Below are 21,003 nucleotides of genomic sequence, written 5' to 3' on the forward strand. Positions count from 1 at the left end.
GCCAAGATTGCCTGACTGCACTCCAGCCTGGGTCACGGAGCAAGATTCCGTTTCAAAAAAAAAAAGAGACCAGGCACCGTGGCTCATGCCTGTAATCCCAGCACTTTGGGAGGCCAATGTGGGTGGATCACGAGGTCAGGAGTTTGAGACCAGCCTGACCAACATGGTGAAACCCCACCTGTACTAAAAATACAAAAAAATTAGCTGGGCGTGGTGGTGCGCGCCCGTAATCCCAGCTATTTAGGAGGATGAGGCAGGAGAACTCTTTGAACCTGGGAGGCAGAAGTTGCAGTGAGTTGAGATTGTGCCACTGCACTCCAGCCTGGGCGACAGAGCGAGACTCCATCTTTAAAAACAAAACAAAACAAAAAAGGCCAGGCATGGTGGCTCACGCCTGTAATCTCAGCACTTTGGGAGGCTGAAGCAGGTGGATCATGAGGTCAGGAAATCAAGACCATCCTGGCTGACACAGTGAAACCTCGTTTCTACTAAAAAATACAAAACATTAGCCGGGCGTGGTGCCGGGCGCCTGTAGTCCCAGCTACTCGGGAGGCTGAGGCAGGATAATGGCCTGAACCCGGGAGGCGGAGCTTGCAGTCAGCCTCCACTGCACTCCAGCCTGGGCGACAAGGCAAGACTCTGTCTCAAAAATAAATAAATAAATAAATATTTTAAAAATTACAAAAAATATCCAAAAAAATTGTTTAAAAAATTTTAATTTTATAGAGATGAGGTGTCACTATGTTGCCCAGGTTGGTCTCGAACTGGTGAGCTCAAATGATCCTCCCGCCTTAGCCTCTCAAAGTGCTGGGATTACAGGCATAAGCCACCACACCGGGCCTGGGTGACTAAGTTTTAACGTTAAGTAACTCATTAACAATTTCTAAGGCCCTTTATGTCACAACCTAAGTGAAAAGCCATTATCCTTTGCCACAAATAGAAGACACCTGTGAAAATACGACAGTTTCCTCTAGAAGGCGCCTACAAGCCCCAGTCTCTAGTTCGGAAAGTTCCAGGAGCACTGAGTGGGGAGCCCTGTCCTTTAACACTGGGCCTCAGGATCCAGCCCACCTCAGCCTCTGGCTCGGCCACCCACTTTTTGGCATCAATCTCTCTGTGGGAGAATTGTCTAGACCCGTCGAAGCTCCCGATTCCACCCAGCCCCCAGTGTGGGCCGGGGCTGGACTAGGAAGACAAAGCCGCATTCACTCCCAGTCTGAGTCCAGCCCCTCAGGCCTCCCCCGAGCGGGCGGAGCAGAGGTCCCTGCTGCAGCCTCCACCGGGAACCGGGTCCCTAGGACTGGGAGGTCCAATCTGGGAGCGGGCCAGGCGCTGCCCAAAGTCTTAAAAAAAAAAAAAATTAGCCGGGCGCCTGTAATCCCGGCTACTCCGGAGGCTGCGATCGCAGTGAGCGGAGATCGCGCCATTACATTCCAGCCTGGGCGACAGAGCAAGACTGTCTCAAAAAAACAAAAAACAAAAAACAAAAAACAAAAAAAAACCCCACAAAAATCCGAATGAAGGCGTGGGCCCTATCAATAGCCGGCTGGGCTGCGCGGGGCGAGGTGGCCGCTGCACCACCGGGAGCAGGGCCCGTTACTCCCGTAAGCGGCGCGCTTGGGCCGCCACTATCCCGGGAAGCCGGTCCGGTTCTGGGCTGGTCACTGCTCTGCACCCACGAGCATCGGCCCTGATACCCGCTAGAACTGCCCATTGTTCCCGCCTCCCGGGCCCCTGCGCGTCTGAGTCCCGCGCCCCAGAGGAAGCTCCTGAGCGGGGAAGCGCCCTGGGCGGCGCCGAAGGCAACGGTGGCTCCCGGCTCCAAGCGCCCAGTCCCCCGCGCCACCCAGAGCCCCTCACGCTCGGGAAACAGCCCAGAGAACGTGCGAGTGGGGTCGGGGTCCGCGCGCGGAGGAGATGTTGCCGAGAAGAGTACCTGGGCCCGGGAGCGCCGCCCCCGCCGCCCGCCCCGGCTGCGGTCGACCCGCACTCCCACTCCGGCCTTACCTGGGGCCGACTCGCACGAGCACAAGCCGGACAGCGGGAGCCGGTCGGGATCGCGGGCGCCGGCCCCCACCCCGCCCCCTCGCGGCGCTGGCGGCGGCGGTGCTGCGGCCCCTTTAAATCCAGGCCGCCCCGCCCTGCGCCGTCCACTCCGCGGCGGCCCCAGATCCAGGCCCCAGATCCAGGCCGGGCCGCGGCTCTCGCCGCCCAGCCCAGCCCAGCCCGGCCTGGCCCGGCCCTGCCGCGGAGGCGAGGCCGCCAGTGTCCCGCGCCCCTGATACCTGCAGTGAGCCTGGTATCTGCCTCTGCTCCTCTGAGCCTGTTCCTTTTCCCTGAGTACAGGGCACAAAGCTGGCGCCCTGAGGAGCGGCAGGCGCGCTCCCCGGCCCGGTCCCCGCCCGGCCCCGGGCCCCCCGCCCCGGGGCCGGGGCCCCTGCAGCCGCCGCCTTCCGACCCCTGCGCCCCGGCCCCGGTTCCCCGGGCCATGCAGCCTCGGCCCCGCGGACGCCCGCCGCGCATCGGAGGAGATGAGGCTCCGCAATGGCACCTTCCTGACGCTGCTGCTCTTCTGCCTGTGCGCCTTCCTCTCGCTGTCCTGGTACGCGGCACTCAGCGGCCAGAAAGGTAAGCGCGACCCCCGCCCGGCCGGCCCGGTCCGCACCTGGCGCACCTGGGCGTCGGCGGCGGGAGCGGGCCCGGCGGTGGCCGCGGGAGGAGGCCGGAAGCCGACGCAGGCGCCCCTTCCCCGCCCGGGCGGCGCGGAGGACTCCCCTCCCACCCTCCCCCACTTGTTTGCTGCTGGAGCCGCGGCGTCCTCCTCGGGCCCGGGCTGCGCCTGCCCGCCCAGCGCTGGCCGCGCCCGTGGGTGCCCCGGACCGGACTCTGCCGGCGCAGCTGAGCTGGGGACCCGTGGGGTTCTCGGAGAGGGGCACAGACCCAAGGTCACAGAGGTCCCGGAACGCCAGCCACAGCCACTTGGGCAGGACCTGGGCCGGCGTGAGGGACACAGGCGCGAGGGCACCGCTAGGCGGTCAGGCATCCCCCCACCAGCCCTCCCCCCACCCTGCCTCCCGCTGTCCTGCGCCGGCCTGGGCGACCCCGGCGTGACACCCTGTCCTGGGTCTCCATCGCCGACCCCTGGGCGCCCGGAACGCCTCGGCAGCATCCGGCCTATGGGAGCGGGGGAGGGAAGGAGAGGCGTCCTGAGCCAGCCCAGCCACTGCTGCCCTGCACTCCTGTGCGGGCCCCAGCCCGTCCCCCGCACCCTGAGCTTCCCGGGCTGGCCCTCGCCCTCCGCGTCCACCCAGCGCTCTTGCAGGCGGAGGGTGCAGACCGGTCCCCGCCCCCCTGACCGGTCTTGGCGATGGTGGGGCCGAGTAGGGCCTGAGCCCTCTGAGGCGCTCTTCCCCTAGCCTGGAGGTTCCGGGAGAGTGGCCTCCTGCCTGCCTGCCTGCTGGAGGCCTAAGCGGGCTGAGGCCACCTGCCCCCTTGGCCTTCCCGCCACCCGCTTCCCTGTTTCCCTGTCCCGGAGCGCCACCCCAGAGAGGCTGAGGAGGAGGCTGGGGGGACCCGGATCCTTCCGGACCCTTCAAGCCTCAGCCACCCTCACCGAGCTCTGCCAGCGCGCCCGCCTGCCGCACTTGTTCTGTCAGGGCAGAGGCCTGGGCTGGCCTTGGGGCTCCAGGGCCAAAGCCCCATCACCCAGGGACTCTGCGGGGAGATCGCCTGACAGGGGAGGGATGGCTGGGGCAGAGGCCCCGGTGGTGGCGTATATTTTCAAGGGCAGGCATGACTGGGGCAGAATTCTCTGTAGGTAGGGTGTGTCACCTGGGGAAGGACGTTCTGGGTCCTCGGCAGGGTGACTAGCAGACTGGCATGAAGGCCTAGGTGGGGCCTTATCTGAAGGGCTGGGGCACACTCTTCCAGTTGTGGGTAGAGCCATGAGCCCCTGCCCTTTGTCCTCAGCCAGTGTGTGCCTCCCACAGCAGCCACATGCCCCCAGATTGATGTCAGGAGCCACCTCTGCAAGCCTGGCTTACCACAGGGAGCCAGTCTCGGGGACAGCAGAGTGAGGGAGAGGCACTGGCTCCATGGGACCCACTGCGCCTAGGGGGCATCCGGGAGGCTGGCTCTTAGAGGGCCTGGGGAACAGGAGAGGAAAGAAGGGGAGCACTTAGATTCAAGGGCCCAGCCCCTAGGGGATGGAAGCCTGAGGATCCTGGGAGGCATGAGTAGGGGGTGACCTAGGCCTGCCTTGTTGAGGGGCTGTCACTGTTTCTGTGGTGACTCAGTAGGACCAGGTCATTGGAGGCCTCAAGTGAAGCTAGGAATCCAGGCTATTATGTGAACCCATCTCATTGTCACATGTAGAAAGTCTGTCTTAAGCCCCTGGTGAAATCAGGCTTAGCCAGTCTGAGGCCAAATTGGAACCTGGCCTGCACTTTGCAGCCAGCGGGGGTCCAGGAACTTGAGGGAAGGACCCAGGAAGTGGAATCTGCAGAGAAGGAAGGAGGTGGGCAGGGAACTAGAGAGGAAGGACAGCAGGTGTGGGCGTCATCCTGGAAGCCCAAGGTCAAGCCCAGGACGGCCTCTTTAGACTAATGCAAAATGGACCCTGGAGAAGGGTTTGCTCCACATCTGGCCTGTGGAGCAGCTTTGCCAGCACTCAAACTGTGGCCTTCGGCCAAGCACCTGCTGAGGATCTGCCCAGGGAGGCAGACCCTTGGGGGAGGCCCAGGGTCTCAGCCACACAGCTCTCCCAGCCTCCAGGCTGTCCCCTTCCCCAGGCCTGGACCTCAGCAATGATGGACACCCTCCTTGACTCCTAGGAGTGTGCGGGGTCTGGAGAGGAGACAGACATCTGCTGCACACATGCATGGTGACAGCAGACCGTTAACGGGCCTGATACCTGCCTGTGCCCCTCTGAGCCTGTCCCTTTTCCCTGAATACAGGGCACAAAGGTTGTGGCCCAGCTTGGCTCTTTAATCTTTTCCCAACCAAGGGGGAAGCAGGGGGAACTGTGGTTTGCAGGCCTCAGGGTGTCCTAATGACTCGCCTCCAGGGAGGGTTACACAGCCTCCAGGCCTCATTGCTGCTCTTCTTAACAGTGTGGCCCTGAGGCAGGAAGGTATGGCAGGGGCTCCCAGGCTGGCCCCTCTCCTCACCTGAGCTGCCTCCCCAGCTCTCGAAGGTTATAGGGTGTCAGCATGGCTTGGCAGAGCCCCGGCATGGGGCCTGGCCCATGGGGAGGCAGTCACAGAGTTGGACCCACAGTTGAGGGCAAGGCAAAGCGGGTGGGGGAGCTGGCAGGCGGGGGAGGCTGCCCAGGACCAGGGCCTGCAGTGTGCAGGGAAATGACAGAAGGGTTGGTGTAGGCGGGAGCCCGTGGGTCCCTTTACCTCCTGGTAAACAGAACCTGGGGGAGAGGGGAGGCCCCTAGGAAGGAAGCCAGGGTAAGGAGCAGGCTGTTTCCAGGGTGATTCAGGCAGCGTCACCCACCACTGCCCACCCAGCCTGTCCATCTGAGGCAGTCATGTGGGACAGAGAAAGCCAGGATGGGGCTCGGGGATGGGCAGTGGCTGTAAGTAGGCAAGCGGGGACTGGCACCTAGGCAGGAGGGAGACGCACCTGCAGGTGCAGGCGGCTCTGAACCCACTCCTGATGGCTCTGTAGGCCTCTGCACCTCCGTCCCATCCCTGTGGGCAACTGCTGCCTACACCTCGGTGTCGCCCAGCAATGAGTGAGTGTGGGGGTAGCCAGCTCTACATTCGAGGGGTCAGGTTTCCAGGGTAACCCAGCCCCTGAGCCCAGCGTGGAGCCTGGCAGATCCGGTAATCCGACTCCCCCTTCCCTCCAGCCAGGGCCTGTCCAGAGGCTCCACCTGGCCTCAGCCTGTAGCCCCAGAGAGGCAGGGTGTGGGAGGGCGGGGGCTAGCTTCTCGGGTAAGAGATGCCTCAGGGAAGATCCACTTGGCTCCCTGCTCCTCCTGCACAGGTCCACCCCTTCCTATTCCCTGGTCACTTGGCACTTCGACCTCCTGCCCCTGCTTTGGAAAGGGGTGTGTCCTGAGGTGACCGAACTTTGTCTGATCATGACCTTGATCATGCACAGGGCTGCTGGCGGGGTGAGGCCATCCCACGGAACTCTGGGGTCTGTGAACCCACCAAGGATCAAGGAATGGAAGAGCTATCTGTGGGTAGAGGGAGTTCTGTCAGGCTTCTTAAACTTGGAGACTTGGAAACATAAGGCCTTGTGGGCCACATAGGTTTTCAGAGGCTCGCCTGGCAGAGGCCTTGAGCGTACTTCCGCATGGACTGTGGGCACCGAGCCACCAGGAGGTTGTTGATCTGTCTTGCTCACTGGTCCCTGCCAGACTGGTGGTGCCTCTCTGCTGTCGGGCAGCCCTACCTGTGTGCTGCCCTGTCTGCCTACAGCCCTCATGCCTGGGCCCAGCTGGAGGTTCTGACATGGGTCCCCTGGGGTGGCATGCGGACCCTCCAGGGTGCCCCAGGCGCAGCACAGGTCTCCAGAGACACAGGCACCAGAGCATTCAGAGCTAGTCCCCTCGCTGCTGTTGACTGTCCTTGAGCAGTGAAGTGAGGTGGGCTCCTGGAACTGCAGCAGCCGCCCCCTGGGGCCACTGTGAGACTAACAATCCAGGGCAGGGTGGGCATCCAGCGACTGCCACGAGGACAGTGAAGAACTAGCACCAGGACCTTGGGTATCCCATGCCCTGGAAGGAGCATGTGCTGCAAAAAGCAAGAGTGGGCTTTGGAGGCCAACGGACAGAGCGGATTCGGTCTGAGGCTGTTCCAGCCCTTGCTTAGGATCCACCTACCTAGGTCTGGAAATTGTATTCCCACTGCAGATGCCTCCTCAGAGAATAAAATCAGCCCGGGTGGGGGAGAGTGCTGGAAGAGGGCAGATTCCCCTGGTTTTCTCCCCACAAGCATTAGTGTCAGTGTAATTTCGGAGTGACCCCAGCTGTCTCACGTGTGGCAGGCACGAGAACAGATGTGAGTAAGCTATTGCACAGACGGGCACCCAGATGTGCGCGCTGGCACTAAAGGGCCGTAGGGCGGCTCTACACTGCCCCCTCGTGACGGCTGCGCACCACCTGCAGGCGACGTTGTGGACGTTTACCAGCGGGAGTTCCTGGCGCTGCGCGATCGGTTGCACGCAGCTGAGCAGGAGAGCCTCAAGCGCTCCAAGGAGCTCAACTTGGTGCTGGATGAGATCAAGAGGGCCGTGTCGGAAAGGCAGGCGCTGCGAGACGGAGACGGCAACCGTACCTGGGGCCGCCTAACAGGTGAGGTCTGGGGCGGGAGGGGGAAAAGGCGGGGGTGGGCTGGTTGTAGGCTCCCTGGTCTCAGTCCCGATCCTTCACGACCCACCCAGAGGACCCCCGATTGAAGCCGTGGAACAGCTCACACCGGCACGTGCTGCACCTGCCCACCGTCTTCCACCACCTGCCACACCTGCTGGCCAAGGAGAGCAGTCTGCAGCCCGCGGTGCGCGTGGGCCAGGGCCGCACGGGAGGTAGGGGCGTGGGCAGGGAGGAGCACGGGGCGGGGGGGGGGGGCGGGTGGCCCCCGCGCCCTTCCCAGCGTCGCGCCTCCGTCCCCCATAGTGTCGGTGGTGATGGGCATCCCGAGCGTGCGGCGCGAGGTGCACTCGTACCTGACTGACACTCTGCACTCGCTCATCTCCGAGCTGAGCCCGCAGGAGAAGGAGGACTCGGTCATCGTGGTGCTGATCGCTGAGGCAAGTGAGCCGGGCCGTGGGGTTGGGGGACATTCAGAGGAGCCCCCGCGGTATAGAACTGTAGCAGGAGCCATTCGGGAGGAGAAAGCTGTCGGAAGTTCAGTTGCTAGTTTCATTCGCAAATGTTCCGAGATAGAAAGTTGAAAAGAAGGGGCTTCCTGGCGCCCTCTACCCCTAGGCACGCCCCTTGCCCCGCCCTTGGCCGTGCCAGTTCCAAAGGGAAAGGGCTGTCTCTCGGGGCGCCCTTGCTCTGCTCTCAGCACAGCAGGCTCGCTACCGCCACGTGGGGGACATCTGAAGCCATGCCCCTTCTCCAAGACCTTCCAGGCCTTTTGGGGCAGCAGCAGCACTAAGGGAGGGTGCTTGGTCTCCCCACAGACTGACTCACAGTACACTTCGGCAGTGACAGAGAACATCAAGGCCTTGTGAGTACTGGTGGCCCCAGAGAGCTGGTGGCAGGAGGGCTCTTTGCGGGGTGTCGTGCTGGCAGGTTCCTGCCTCCCCAGAAGGTAGCGCCTTTCCTATCTTGCCGGGAGGCAGGGACCTGGTGGGGGAGGGGTGGGTGTGCAGCAGTGGCCCAGCCCCTGTGGAGCTCTGTTGCCTCACTTAGCTGGGTGTAGGGAGTGGTGGGGGGCTGGCACTGGGTGAGCCTCAAGAAAGAGCCAGGGTCTGCTGGGCTCCGCCCCCCTCAGCCCCTGGAGGCTGCATATGGACTGGGCCTTCCCATCCCCCAGGTTCCCCACGGAGATCCATTCTGGGCTCCTGGAGGTCATCTCACCCTCCCCCCACTTCTACCCTGACTTCTCCCGCCTCCGAGAGTCCTTTGGGGACCCCAAGGAGAGAGTCAGGTACTAGCACTCCCCCATACCCCCAGCAACCTGCCCACCTGTGCTGAGAACCCAGCTACTGGTATCTGTTTCCAGGGCTTTTCACTGCAGTGCCCTGAATTCTCCATGGGAGGACCTGTGCATGGGGGTGGGGGGACAGAAGCTGCCCGCCCAGCGGCTTCTCTGTGGAGCCACACTGGAGGTGGAGGGGTCTGAGCTCCTGAGGCCCCGCCCTGGCCCACAGGTGGAGGACCAAACAGAACCTCGATTACTGCTTCCTCATGATGTACGCGCAGTCCAAAGGCATCTACTACGTGCAGGTCAGCCCCAAGCCCTGCGCTGCCCTGCCCTGCTATGGGTCTGGTCCATCTGGGTGCCCTTCCTGAGCCCCAGCCCCTCTCTGCTCAACCTGTAGCTGGAGGATGACATCGTGGCCAAGCCCAACTACCTGAGCACCATGAAGAACTTCGCACTGCAGCAGCCTTCAGAGGACTGGATGATCCTGGAGTTCTCCCAGCTGGGCTTCATTGGTGTGCCCCTCCCCTAACCTGACCATGCCTTTCAGTCCCACCCACCTCTGCCATCCTCTCCCAGTCCCACGCTGTGTCCGCTATGAGCCTTTGCCCAGGTTGGGCCCTTCCTGGTGTGCGTGCTGCAGCCCACCTGGCCTGTTCCCATTGCCTGTGCATCCGACATATCTGGCCTCACCACCTGTCTGCCCCCTTGTGCTCACACCTGCCTGAAGCCTGCCCCTGGGTTTGCTGTGGGAATCTTGGGGGCACGCTGCAGGGAGAAAGGAAGTATGGCGGAGCAGCACTGCCCACTCAGGCCCCCTTCCTACCAGGCAAGATGTTCAAGTCGCTGGACCTGAGCCTGATTGTAGAGTTCATCCTCATGTTCTACCGGGACAAGCCCATTGACTGGCTCTTGGACCATATTCTGTGGGTGAAAGTCTGCAACCCCGAGAAGGATGCGGTGAGCAAGAGCTGGCGGGACTGGCAGGGGCAGGGCCAAGGGGCCGGCAGCCTCCAGCACAAACTATCCCTGTCCTTATATCTGATCATATAAGAGAGGGCACTGTCAACTGTGGGAGGGCCCTGGTAGCCCCCAGGAGAGGCCGTGTGGAGGAAGGAGGGCTAAGCCGAGTCCTAGGGTGTCGCCCACGCTCCACAGAAGCACTGTGACCGGCAGAAGGCCAACCTGCGGATCCGCTTCAAGCCGTCCCTCTTCCAGCATGTGGGCACTCACTCCTCGCTGGCTGGCAAGATCCAGAAACTGAAGGTGGGCTGCACTGCACGCTCTCCCTAGGCCGGGGTCAAGGTCGGGGCCCACGCCATCACTGCTGTCCCTCCTCTGCTGCAGGACAAGGACTTTGGAAAGCAGGCACTGCGGAAGGAGCATGTGAACCCGCCAGCAGAGGTGAGCACAAGCCTGAAGACATACCAGCACTTCACCCTCGAGAAAGCCTACCTGCGCGAGGACTTCTTCTGGGCCTTCACCCCTGCCGCGGGGGACTTCATCCGCTTCCGCTTCTTCCAACCCTTAAGACTGGAGCGGTCAGTGCCATCACCACGGGTCTGCAATGGGGGGGCGGGGCTGGGTGGCCACCAGGGTATAGGCTCCACCAGCAAATTAACCTCACATTCTTCAGTGTCCTCAGCTGAAGTGGGCCTCCTAATGGTAGCTACCTTGTGAGGACTAAGTCAGGCAGCCCTTAGGAGCTCAGCGATGTTTCACCTCACCATCCTCCCAGAGGAAGGCCCTGATCTCCTTGCACAGCCTGACAGCTGCCTGGGGGCCCCCCTGGTGCAGGCCTGGCCTTTCTCTGCTGGGCCTTGGGTGCTGTACTGGAGTGCTGCCCCTGCAGCAGCTCACAGGCCTGCCTGGCTGCAGGTTTTTCTTCCGCAGTGGGAACATCGAGCACCCGGAGGACAAGCTCTTCAACACGTCTGTGGAGGTGCTGCCCTTCGACGTAAGTGCGGTAGGGTGTGGTGTGCATGGAGGCCGAGCCTCCCGCAGCCACCTGCTTCAGCCCTTGATTCTGCCCCCAGAACCCTCAGTCGGACAAGGAGGCCCTGCAGGAGGGCCGCACGGCCACCCTCCGGTACCCTCGGAGCCCCGACGGCTACCTCCAGATTGGTGGGTAGGGGGCTGGGGGACAGCGTGGGCTGGGGTTCGGGGACACCCTCTCAGCGCTGCCCTCCCCCAGGCTCCTTCTACAAGGGAGTGGCAGAGGGAGAGGTGGACCCAGCCTTCGGCCCTCTGGAAGCGCTGCGCCTCTCGATCCAGACGGACTCGCCTGTGTGGGTGATTCTGAGCGAGGTGAGGCCGGGCAGGGCCAGGCCAGGCGCGGGGAGCAGCCAGAGAGACCCTGGCGGAGCTCAGAGGCCCTGTTGACCCTGGGTCCGGCTCTTCCAGATCTTCCTGAAAAAGGCTGACTAAGCTGCGGGCTTCTGAGGGTACCCTGTGGCCAGCCCTGAAGCCCACGTTTCTGGGGATGTCGTCACTGCTGTCCCCGGAGGGCCATATACGGCCCCCCCACCGAAGGGTTCTGCCTGGCGCCGGACTTGGGCCAGCCTGGGGTCCGCCGCTGGCCCGGAGGCCCTAGAAGCTGGTGCTGCCCCCGCCCGCCGGGCCGCGGAGGAGGCAGGCGGCCCCCACACTGTGCCTGAGGCCCGGAACCGTTCGCACCCGGCCTGCCCCAGTCAGGCCGTTTTAGAAGAGCTTTTTCTTGGGCGCCCGCTGTCTCTGGCGCGAACACTGGAATGCATATACTACTTTATGTGCTGTGTTTTTTATTCTTGGATACATTTGATTTTTTCACGTAAGTCCACATATACTTCTATAAGAGCGTGACTTGTAATAAAGGGTTAATGAAGTGTGTGCCTCAAATGTGAACACCCTGGACATCTCCCTCTGCCCCTGCGCCTGGCTTCATTTGCCTGGTCTGTGCCCCGACGTGCCAACTAAGCCCGGCACTGGGCCTCCCCACCCAGCATCAGCAGCAACCTTGCCCTGCTAAATCAAGGAGCCAGCCTGGCCTGCAGGCGCAGTGCCACCTCGGCGCCACCTCACCCCCGTTCCTAAGATCAGGCCGCAAAGTCAGTAATTCACTGGTGAAAGCAGCGCAGAATCCGGGACAATACCCACAGCAAGTCCCCGGAATGTCTCCCCCATGTCCAAGGCCTACAATGAGGCCGTCCCTTAGCTCCTCAAGCTGAAGGCATTTCTCAGCCTCCTTGTTCCCCTCCGTGTGTCTCAGCTTGGTTCTCATCCTGGGTTACCGGCACACTCCTCTGGCACGTTAGGGTCTCCCCTTCACCTCAGGGCCTTTGCACACACCGTTGCCCATGCTTGGCAAGCTCTCCTTTCTCCGTTTCTCCTGCATACTCGGCTAAGTCACTTGATTGTTTTGTGGGCCTCCCCTGGATCCCCAAGCCTTCTGGACATTTCCTTGAGACCTGTCACTGACTCACTATGTTCCCATGGTGCCCGCAGCTCTGCGCACCTGGGAGGCCGCCCTGAACACCTACAGTTAACAAGGGGGATCTAGTGCTGACCAAAAGGCCCCTGCCCTCACCGGAGGAGAGATCCACAGGCTGTGGGTGGCACCGCAGCTGCACAGCTAGGTGCTGGGCCCCGCGCCTGCAGGCTAGTGTCAGCTGTGAAGGTCAGGGAACGAGGGACTGGGTGGCTGAGAGTCAGGAGAGAGGAGGTCCCTGAGGAGGGGGACCGGTGAGGAGACCGCTGAGCGCTAGCAGGGTGAACCCCGGCAGGACTGGGCGGCCCTGTAACCCAGAGGCTGAGTAGGGAGTGGGGTGGGAGGTGAAGACCGGACCCAGTCCCGCCCCAGGGGGAGAGGTCCCGTTCCTTCGCAGCCCCTCCCACGCCGCCTCTAGAAAGTCCGCCGGGCTGCCGGGGCTTGGGCTGGGTCCCTCCAGGGTCCGTAGCCCGCGGTGCGGCACCCCCGCGGCCCCAGAAAACGCAGCCCGGGTCTCGGTCACGAGAACTTTAATGATAGAGACTAGGATGCGGAGGCGAGCGCCGCTTCCCGGGGCGGCTGGAGGCTCCGGCTCTTCGGTCCCGGCTCCGCCGGCCCAGCGGCCTTGGTCTCAGGCCCACGGCAGCAACGTCCGCAGCCGTCCGAGGAGCGTGGCGCGCAGCGCTGCCGGGAGGAAGTGGGCGAGCAGGCCGAGCGCAGCCAGCGCCACCAGCAGCCAGAGGGCGCGCGCGCTCGCGTACAGGGGCGCCAGCCTGCGGGCGGCGGTCAGCGGGGCGGTGGCGCGAGAAGGCCCCGCTTCTTCCCCGCCTCAACCCCGGCCCCACGGGGACTTCCTCCGGCCGCCGCCAGGGCTCGCCCACCGAATTCCCAAAGGCGCTGGGCTCCGGCCCGTCGTCCGCCCGCAGCTTGGGCCCCGCTCCCCAGGACCCCGCCCGCCCGCGACCTTTCCCCGGCCCCGCCCCGCTGCCCGCCCGGCCCTCACCTGAGCTGCGCGGAGCGGGCGTAGCCCTGGAAGTAGCGGAGGCGCGCGAACAGGTAGACCAGGCCGCACAGGGCCGCCGCCCCTGCGAGAGGTGCGCGCGGACCTCGTGAGCGTGGTGCGCGGCCGCCAGGGGGTCCAGCGCGTGCGCCCCAGCCCCACACCCCGACCTTCATGAAAGAAGATGCCGGCGACCCAGAGCGTGGCGAGGAACAGCGGGAAGTACTCGCTGCAGTTCACCCTGCGGTGGGCGGGTGGGATGAGCACGCCGGCCGGGCTGGTCCTGCAATCCGGACCCGCCCGGGGCTCGCTCCCCGTCCCGCGCCCTCCCGCCGCGCCTCACTGGGCTCGGTAGACGCGCTCGAACTCGGGTGGGCCGGTGGTGAGCGGCGGCGACACGCGGAAGGCCCTGCGCGCCGAGATCACCTGCAGGGAGAAGTAGGCTGGGGGAGGAGGGGAAGCAGGAGTCAGGTCTGGGCTCCCGAAGCCCCGGAGATGGGAGTGGGAAGGATCCTTCACGTGGCCGTGTCCTCTCTTCCCTAAGGCGGAACAACTCCCCGCTCTCTCCTGAGGAGACCTCCCGTCTGACCCAGCCCTGGCCTGCCCTGTGTCCCTGACATTCAGCGGGGAGGGCAGGACTGAAGCCTGGGGCGCAGAGAGGCCCTGCCCCAACCTGTGAGTGTATGGGGGAGGGTGGGTGATTGAGCCACAGGAACACCTGCTCGAGAGAGCGATCACCTGAGTCATTGTTTCTGAATCATTTCACTCGCAAAACACAGGCAAATGCAGCTTTCAGGTCCCTAGCCAGCAAGTGCCTCGGGAGCCTGAGGGTAGAGCTGGCCGCATCCTCCCAGGTGCAAGGAAGCACACTCCCTGTAGCTATCAGTCCCTGGTCACCCACCTACCAGAGCCCACCCGCAGGGCCCTTGACCCTGCCTCAGGCCAGGATCACTAAAGCCTGGGTCCCTGTGCCTCCAAACCTCAGTTTCTCTGTTCCTGTATTCTGGCCCCAGGCCTAAATCTGACAGACACCTTCTCTTCTGCTCCCAGGAGGTTGCAGCTGGGACTCCCGTAGCCTAACCCCAGGACCCCAGGGCTGGGGTAGTTGCAGAGGGTGGGCTGGCCCCAAAGTTTCTCTGTGAGCAGGAGCCCTTCCCTTGGTCAGGGGAGGCCAGTGCTGGCCGTGCAGTCCCTCCCGAGACCTCCCGTCTGACCGTCTCCCCTTGAATCCTGCAGCCCTGGCACCTTTGGTGCTGGGCACCCTGCAGACGGGTGTCACAGGGTGGCCATCCAGCTCAGTGTGGGTGCAGCTGGAGGTCAGGCTGGCCTGTCTGTTCAGCCTCTTCAGAGCCCCCTCCCCAGGCCGTGCCTTGTCTTAGCCCACACACTGTGGGGCAGTGGTGTCTCTAAGTGGCTAGGCTATCTGGCCCAGGAATGTGTCCTTTAGGGCCAGTCTGAGAAAGGCAATAAGCAGGCTCCTTTTAGGGGGCTGGAGGAAGGAGTCGCACCTCTGCCCTGCTCCACGTGGTCCCAGTATGGAGGTGCCTCCTTTGAAGCAGGGCCAGGGAATGGGGGCCGCTTGCTGGGACGCCCAGAGAGGGGACAGCTGGAAAGAGCAGGGATCAGCTTCCCCAAGCCCATGGCTATCCCACCGTTTGTTCTGGCACCCTTGCCACCCCCAAGTCCTACAGTTCTCACAGCCAGGTGCCCCCCCAGGTCCCTGAAAGTCCCCACCCTCCTCCAGCTTGGGCCTGGGCTGGAGTCCCTGCCTCTGCCCTCCACCTGGACCTAGGGGGCAGAGGGCAGGCTGTAGAGATCTGAGGCCCACCCTCTTCCTAGATAGGAGCCAGCCCACCTTGCAGCAGGACTCCCAGGAGGGTGACGGTGGCCAGTAGAGCTACCTCGTCCTTCATGGTGCCGTCGGCTGCGGTGGCACGGGCTGTGTGTAAAGGCGAGCTGGGGAACACTTAGCCCCGTCTGCTGCTCAGAGGTCGGCCCAGGAAAGGAAGAGCAGCCTCAGTGCTCTCCCCGCCCCAACTCAGTAGAGGGGGTGGTGGGGGTGTGACCATACCACACAGAGCCAGGCCAGGCCAGCAGTGAGGAAACCAAAGTCTGGACAGGGGAGAGAAGCCAGCTGGAAACTGCCTCGCCACTTCCTGCTTGTTCGTGCCCCTTCCTTGCCTAGTCCCATGTAGCAGAACCCAAGCTGTCCATCTGGGTCAGCTCCAGCTGTGGGTGTGCCCCCTGCTGCATCACCCCACTTTCTCCAGGGCCTTGGAAACCCCCACGTTATGCTAGAGCCAGCTCCAGGCTCCCGGCTGACTCCCCCACCCACCTTATCTGTTCCCTGCCCCCATCCAGACTGTTCTTGGCAACCCCTGCTGCACCCTCCTCTGCGGAAGCCCTTCCCAGTGCCTTTGGCTTCCAAATGGAGTCCCAGCGCCCCCCCGCCACACTGGGCTCCACCAAGCTCTTTCTCCTTCAGGAAACCTCATGCCTGCCAGCCTCAGTTGATTGCAGGGGTTCCCTGCACAAGGGCCCCCTGGGTGGCAGGAGGGTCAACCCTTGTGGGCCATCCCTCTCTCGGGCCTCTCCTGGGCCTTCCACAACAGTCACCTGCCGTGACTTTCTGCCCTGCAGCCCTCTTGCCTCAGGGTAACAACCCTCCACAACCCACCTAAGACAGCAGCCGTCCCCACACTCAGGCCCTGTGGTCTGGACAGCGCTGACTCCTGCCCCTTCCAGGCCCGTGAGATGGACACTGAGCCAAGGCTGACTCAAGATGGTGAGACATAGTTCTGGAAACTTCCTTAGAACTTTGGGACAGGAAACTCGGAGTGGGGAGGGGGACTACGGCGGGCCACTCTGAGGAAGACCGAGCCCACACAGGGCCAGGCAGAGGAAAGGCGGCACCTGAGGACTCCTGTCTGGAGCCCTGGGTGTCCCCCTTGCCCTGCCTGGAGCGCCCCCGGCCTCCCAGTCTAACCAGTTGTGCCTAATGGCCACTTCCTCTTTTGGCTTGAGTGGGTTTGCGGTGGCTTTTGGTCAGACGTGGCAAAGTCCAGACTGACCCAGAAGCATGGGCAGGAGCTGGGGGAGACCACATGCAGGTACAGTCCGTGCTGCAGGGGTCGGGCCGCATGGCTCTGCCCTCGCACCTGGTCCTTCCTTGCTGCCCCAAGCCCAGCTCCAGCCTGAGGCTTGGAGCCTGCCGGGCTCTCTCAGAATCCCTTCTTCCTCCTTCTCTGGGTATCGCCCCCACCCCGCCACCTCTGCCCCCAGAAACCAGATACGCCCCAGCTGGAGGCTCTGTGTGGTCCTCCAGGGCAGGGGCCAGGGCTCAGGCCCGGCCCCTGCTTTAGACCAAGGTGTGGCAGTCATCTTGGGGCTCAGTGTTGGAAGAGTGCCTCCTAGATCCTGGGACACAGATGTAGTGCCAGGGAGCGGTGGTGGCCGCGTCCTCAGACTGCCCACTCAGCCTCCTTCCTCCCTGACACCTGCCCCACGGGGCCTGCCTGAAGGGTGGGATGCAGGCCACCACACAGGGGTTGACGGTGCCAGTGGGCTGTGCCCAGAGTGCCTGTGTGCACCATGCATACATATCTGCATGCCCCTTGGTCCGCTGTCACACATCCATGTCTTTGTGCTTGTGGGTGTCCATGTGTCTTCACAAGTCCAGGCCCTCCTGTTGGCCAAGCTCTCATTTCCTCCAAGGCCTGAGCGTCCTCCCTTCGGAGTTCATCCCCTCATTCCGCAGCAGGAAGCCAAAGCCTGACATCAGCAGCTTCTGAGGAAGTCCCTTGGCGGATATGCAGGGCAGGGACGTGGGTCTTGGCCCCAGGAGCCCTCTCCGGGTCTCTTGGTCCCCACCTCCCTCCCTCTGAGCCTATCCAGGCTATCAGGGCCCTGCCTGGGCTCAAGCCAGCTCAAGCTGACAGAAGCGCCAGCCAAGCCCCCACCCCTGCTCGGGCCACCCAGTTTCCATCTTCCTGTCTAGCTCTGGAGGCACCAGTATCAGGAGGGAAGCGAAACCTCCTCCCTGAGCCTCCACAGAGCCCTGAGGAGCCTGTGATGCCCACCCACCAGGACCTCTGGGAGGCAGAAAGGCAGAACCATTGCAGAGAAAAGAAATCAGAACTTCTGTGCAGTGGATCATAACTCAGACCCTGAGCTTGAACAACACAGTTTATTTAGAAATCATTTTCTATTTGAGACAGGATTGTGCTGCTGCCCAGACTGGAGTGCAGTGGCTCAACATGCCTCACTGTATCCTGGAACTCCTGGGCTCAAGCAATCCTCCCACCTCAGTTCTAATTTTTTTTTTTTTTTCCAGAGATAGAGTCTTGCTATGTTGGTCAGGCTGGTCTCAAACTCCTGGGCTCAAGTGATCCTCTGCCTCAGCCTCCCAAAGTGCTGGGATTACAGGCTTATTTTAGACTTATAAAAAAGTTGCAAAAATCTACAGTCTCGGCCAGGCGTGGTGGCTCACGCCTGTAATCCCAACATGAGGTCAGGAGATCGAGACCATCCTGGCTGGCACGGTGAAACCCCGTCTCTACAAAAAATACAAAACATTAGCCGGGTGTGATGGCAGGCGCCTGTAGTCCTAAGGAAGGAGACCACCACTACTCCTGCTGCCCTCCTCCCCCCGGCCACCTTGCCTAGTTCACAAGACAAGAGGAAAGAGAGAAAGAAACAAAAGTAAGATAAATAGCCAGACAACCTTGGCACCACCACCCGGCCCTAGGAGTTAAACAAAGTAATAATAATAACATCAACCCCTGGCCTAAACTACTTGTGTTATCTGTAAATTCCAGACACTGTATGAAAAAAGCATAGTAAAACTTTCTGTTCTGTTAGCTGATGCATGTAGCCCCCAGTCACGTTTCCCACGCTTGCTTGATTTATCGTGACCCTTTTACATGGATCCCTTAAAGTTGTAAGCTTTTAAAAAGGCCAAGTATTTCTTCTTCAGGGAGCTCGGCTCTTAAGATGCAAGTCTGCTGACGCTCCCGGCCAAATAAAAAACCTCTTCCTTCTTTAATCCAGTGTCTGAGGAGTTTTGTCTGCGGCTTGTCCTGCTACAGTCCCAGCTACTCGGGAGGCTGAGGCAGGAAAATGGCGTGAACCTGGGAGGCAGAACTTGCAGTGAGCCAAGATCACACCACTGCACTCCAGCCTGGGTGACAGAGGGAGACTCTGTCTCAAAAAACCAAAAACAAAAACATAGACTTAGATAAAACATTTGTGAATCATACATATGATTTTTAAAAAACCACTTTGTATTCAGAATATATAAAAACTCAAAACCGGATAGTAAGAAGACAGTTTCCTGAGTAAATGTGTGCGGATCCCTGTAGGGCAGGGATCACTTGCTGCACAGCTGAGAACTGATTCAGTCGAAGTGGCCTGGGATCATGAGAGCCTGAGTCATTACTGGGGCAGCTAGCCTGGCTTCTCTCTGCTTCTCTGTTCTGTTCTTTTCTTCTTTTTTTTTTTGAGACGGAGTCTTGCTCTGTCGCCCACCCTGGAGTGCAGTGGCATGAACTTGGCTCACTGCAAGCTTCACCTCCCAGGTTCACACCATTCCCCTGCCTCACCCTCCCAAGTAGCTGAGACTACAGGTGCCCGCCACCACGCCTGCCTAATTTTTTTGGTATTTTTTAGTAGAGATGGGGTTTCACCATGTTAGCCAGGATGGTCTTGATTTCCTGACCTTGTGATCCACCCACCTTGGCCTCCCAAAGTGCTGGGATTACAGGCGTGAGCCACTGTGCCCGGCCTATTTTATTTTTTTGAGACAGTCTTACTCTGTTGCCCAGGTGGGAATGCAGTGGCGTGATCTCAGCTCACTGCAACCTCCGCCTCCTGGGTTCAAGCAATTCTCCTGCCTCAGCCTCCTGAGTAGCTGGAATTACAGGCGCACACCAACATGCCCAGTGTATTAGTCTGTTTTCACGCTGCTCATAAAGATGTACCCAAGTCGGGGCAATTTACAAAAAAAGAGGTTTATTGGACTTATAGCCCCACATGGCTGGGGAGGCCTCACAATCACGGCAGAAGGCAAAGAGGAGCAAGTCATGTCTTACGTGGATGACAGCAGGCAAAGAGAGAGGAGCTTGTGCAGGGACACTCCCATTTTTTTGTTTTGTTTTGTTTTTTTTTTTTGAGACAGTTTTGCTCTTGTTGCCCAGGCTGGAGTGCAGTGGTGCAATCTCAGCTCACTGCAACCTCTGCCTCCCAGGTTCAAGCGATTCTCCTGCCTCACCCTCCTGAGTAGCTGGGATTGCAGGCACCCACCACCACACCCAGCTAATTTTTTGTATTTTTACAAAAAGTACAAAAAAATACAGCCTGCCCATGTTGGGGGCTGTGATCCACCCGCCTTGGCCTCCCAAAGTGCTAGGATTACAGGCGTGAGCCACCAAGCCTGGCCAATTTGTTGGTTTTAAAAACAGGAGTTTCCCAGGCTGGGCCTGTCCTCACCTGAGGTCAGGAGTTCGAGACCAGCCTGCCCAGCATGGCGAAACCCTGTCTGTACTAAAAATACAGAAATTAGCTGGGCATGGTGGCATGCACCTATATAATCCCAGCGACTCAGGAGGCTGAGACAAAATCACTTGAACCCAGAAGAAGGTGGAGGTTGCAGTGAGCTGAGACTGCGCCATTGTACTCCAGCCTGGGCAAAAATTCAAGTTATTGCACTTTTGATCTCTTGCCACTAAGAAAGGCACATAGGCCTTGGTGGGTCTTTGGAGGTTTGGATGCAACACAGTTCACACTTGGGACTGCTGCTTTGACTCCTGCCAGGATGCAGGGCAAGCGACCTCCTGCTTGGTTCACAACATCGAGCACACCCCTGGTGCTAGAAATAACTGTGGTACAGACAGAGCCAGGTGGTGTTTCTAGCAGAAGCCTCATAAGACAGTCATAGTGCATAATCTTATGATCCCAGATCAAGGCTGTGTGTTCCCCAGCAGGGAATGGACATTGTTCCAAAAACAAAACAAAACTGGACGTTGGGACATTGGGGCACTAAGTGACTGTGTGGCCAGAGCAGTCTGCCACAGGAGCTGGTTGTGTTGGGCCCAAGAAGTCCAACAGTGGGGCAGGCCCAAGGCCATCCTTCCACTGCAATGGAAGTGGTGCTCCAGCACCCACGGCGTCCCAGTGCACAGGTAAGCACAAGCAAGCTCCTATGTCACCCACTGCAGTGACTCCAGCATGCTTCCTGACAGTAGCCAAAACCTGCCCCCAGGGAGAGGCTCTCTTTCACCAATGGCTTGTGTTTCCGGGTTCCTGATGGTGTCTCTTGATGCACAGAAGCTCTTAAATTGACTGTAACAAATGAATCAGTGTTTTACCTTATGGTTAGCTCCTTTTGTGTCTTATCTAAGAAATTCTTCCCAACTCTGAGGGAACCAAGATAGTCTCCTATATTCAGGTCTGCAATCTACTGTAGTCCCAGCTACTTGGGAGGCTGAGGCAGGAGAATCGCTTGAACCCGGGAGGCAGAGGTTGCAGTGAGCAGAGATTGTGCCACTGCACTGCAGCCTGGGCGACAGGGTGAGACTCTGTCTCAAATTAAAAAAAAAAAAAAAAAATTCATAAATGAGGGTTCTGCCCTCAGGACCCAGTCACCTCTTAGTAGGCCCCACCTCCCAAACTGTTGCATTGGGGATTAAATCCAGCACATGAGCGTCTGGGGCATGCATTTAGCTCATTTGCTTTTTCTGGATATTTCATATAAATGGAACTATACAGTATGTGGTCTTTCGTGTCTGGCACAACTTAGCAAAATGTTTTTGAGGTCTTTGTAGTATTTTCACGACTTTTTTGTAAGGTTGAAAATATTTCAAAATGAAAAGCTAAAAAAAGAAAACATGGCCAGGCACGGAGGCTCATGTCTGTAATCCCAGCACTTTGGG

At 60.5% G+C, this 21,003-nt stretch overlaps 2 protein-coding genes and 1 pseudogene across 4 annotated transcripts; 1 reads left to right on the forward strand and 2 right to left on the reverse strand.

Moving 5' to 3' along the window:
- Positions 1–2,153: 2,153 nt before the first annotated feature.
- MGAT4B (alpha-1,3-mannosyl-glycoprotein 4-beta-N-acetylglucosaminyltransferase B) lies at positions 2,154–11,473 on the forward strand. The gene is made up of 15 exons (XM_023193673.1): positions 2,154–2,628; positions 7,127–7,312; positions 7,402–7,542; positions 7,634–7,767; positions 8,146–8,192; positions 8,502–8,615; positions 8,839–8,914; positions 9,010–9,124; positions 9,439–9,569; positions 9,768–9,875; positions 9,957–10,150; positions 10,488–10,566; positions 10,646–10,733; positions 10,804–10,916; positions 11,013–11,473. Exons 1-15 carry the CDS (start codon positions 2,532–2,534, stop codon positions 11,034–11,036), a joined length of 1,647 nt encoding a protein of 548 aa, XP_023049441.1. The 5' UTR covers positions 2,154–2,531; the 3' UTR covers positions 11,037–11,473.
- A 165-nt stretch (positions 11,474–11,638) lies between these two features.
- On the reverse strand, positions 11,639–15,106 carry LTC4S (leukotriene C4 synthase). 3 transcript variants are annotated; one of them, XM_023193676.2, is made up of 5 exons: positions 14,931–15,106; positions 13,419–13,518; positions 13,246–13,316; positions 13,079–13,160; positions 11,639–11,976 (listed from the first exon to the last, which is right to left on the reverse strand). In XM_023193676.2, exons 1-5 carry the CDS (start codon positions 14,986–14,988, stop codon positions 11,913–11,915), a joined length of 375 nt encoding a protein of 124 aa, XP_023049444.1. In that variant the 5' UTR covers positions 14,989–15,106; the 3' UTR covers positions 11,639–11,912. The 3 variants fall into 3 exon arrangements, with proteins under 3 accessions (XP_023049444.1, XP_023049443.1, XP_023049442.1); XM_023193675.2 differs by lacking the exon at positions 11,639–11,976 and adding an exon at positions 12,589–12,848; XM_023193674.2 differs by lacking the exon at positions 11,639–11,976 and adding an exon at positions 12,589–12,848 and having other exon boundaries at positions 13,079–13,316; positions 14,931–15,070.
- A 1,014-nt stretch (positions 15,107–16,120) lies between these two features.
- On the reverse strand, positions 16,121–16,779 carry LOC111527460 (annotated as a pseudogene).
- Positions 16,780–21,003: the final 4,224 nt, after the last annotated feature.

This window comes from Piliocolobus tephrosceles, chromosome 4 (assembly GCF_002776525.5).
Source record: "Piliocolobus tephrosceles isolate RC106 chromosome 4, ASM277652v3, whole genome shotgun sequence".
NCBI classification, from domain to species: domain Eukaryota; kingdom Metazoa; phylum Chordata; class Mammalia; order Primates; family Cercopithecidae; genus Piliocolobus; species Piliocolobus tephrosceles.

Excerpts from the sequence above, each read along its gene's own strand:
- MGAT4B (XM_023193673.1), top strand. The coding sequence starts at position 2,532 with ATGAGGCTCCGCAATGGCACCTTCCTGACGCTGCTGCTCTTCTGCCTG. Across the intron at positions 7,313-7,401 it reads TACCTGGGGCCGCCTAACAG|AGGACCCCCGATTGAAGCCG; the intron begins GTGAGGTCTGGG and ends CGACCCACCCAG. Across the intron at positions 9,570-9,767 it reads GCAACCCCGAGAAGGATGCG|AAGCACTGTGACCGGCAGAA; the intron begins GTGAGCAAGAGC and ends CACGCTCCACAG.
- LTC4S (XM_023193674.2), bottom strand. The coding sequence starts at position 14,988 with ATGAAGGACGAGGTAGCTCTACTGGCCACCGTCACCCTCCTGGGAGTC. Across the intron at positions 13,519-14,930 it reads CCTGGGAGTCCTGCTGCAAG|CCTACTTCTCCCTGCAGGTG; the intron begins GTGGGCTGGCTC and ends CTCCTCCCCCAG. Across the intron at positions 12,849-13,078 it reads GCCCGCTCCGCGCAGCTCAG|GCTGGCGCCCCTGTACGCGA; the intron begins GTGAGGGCCGGG and ends CGCCGCCCGCAG.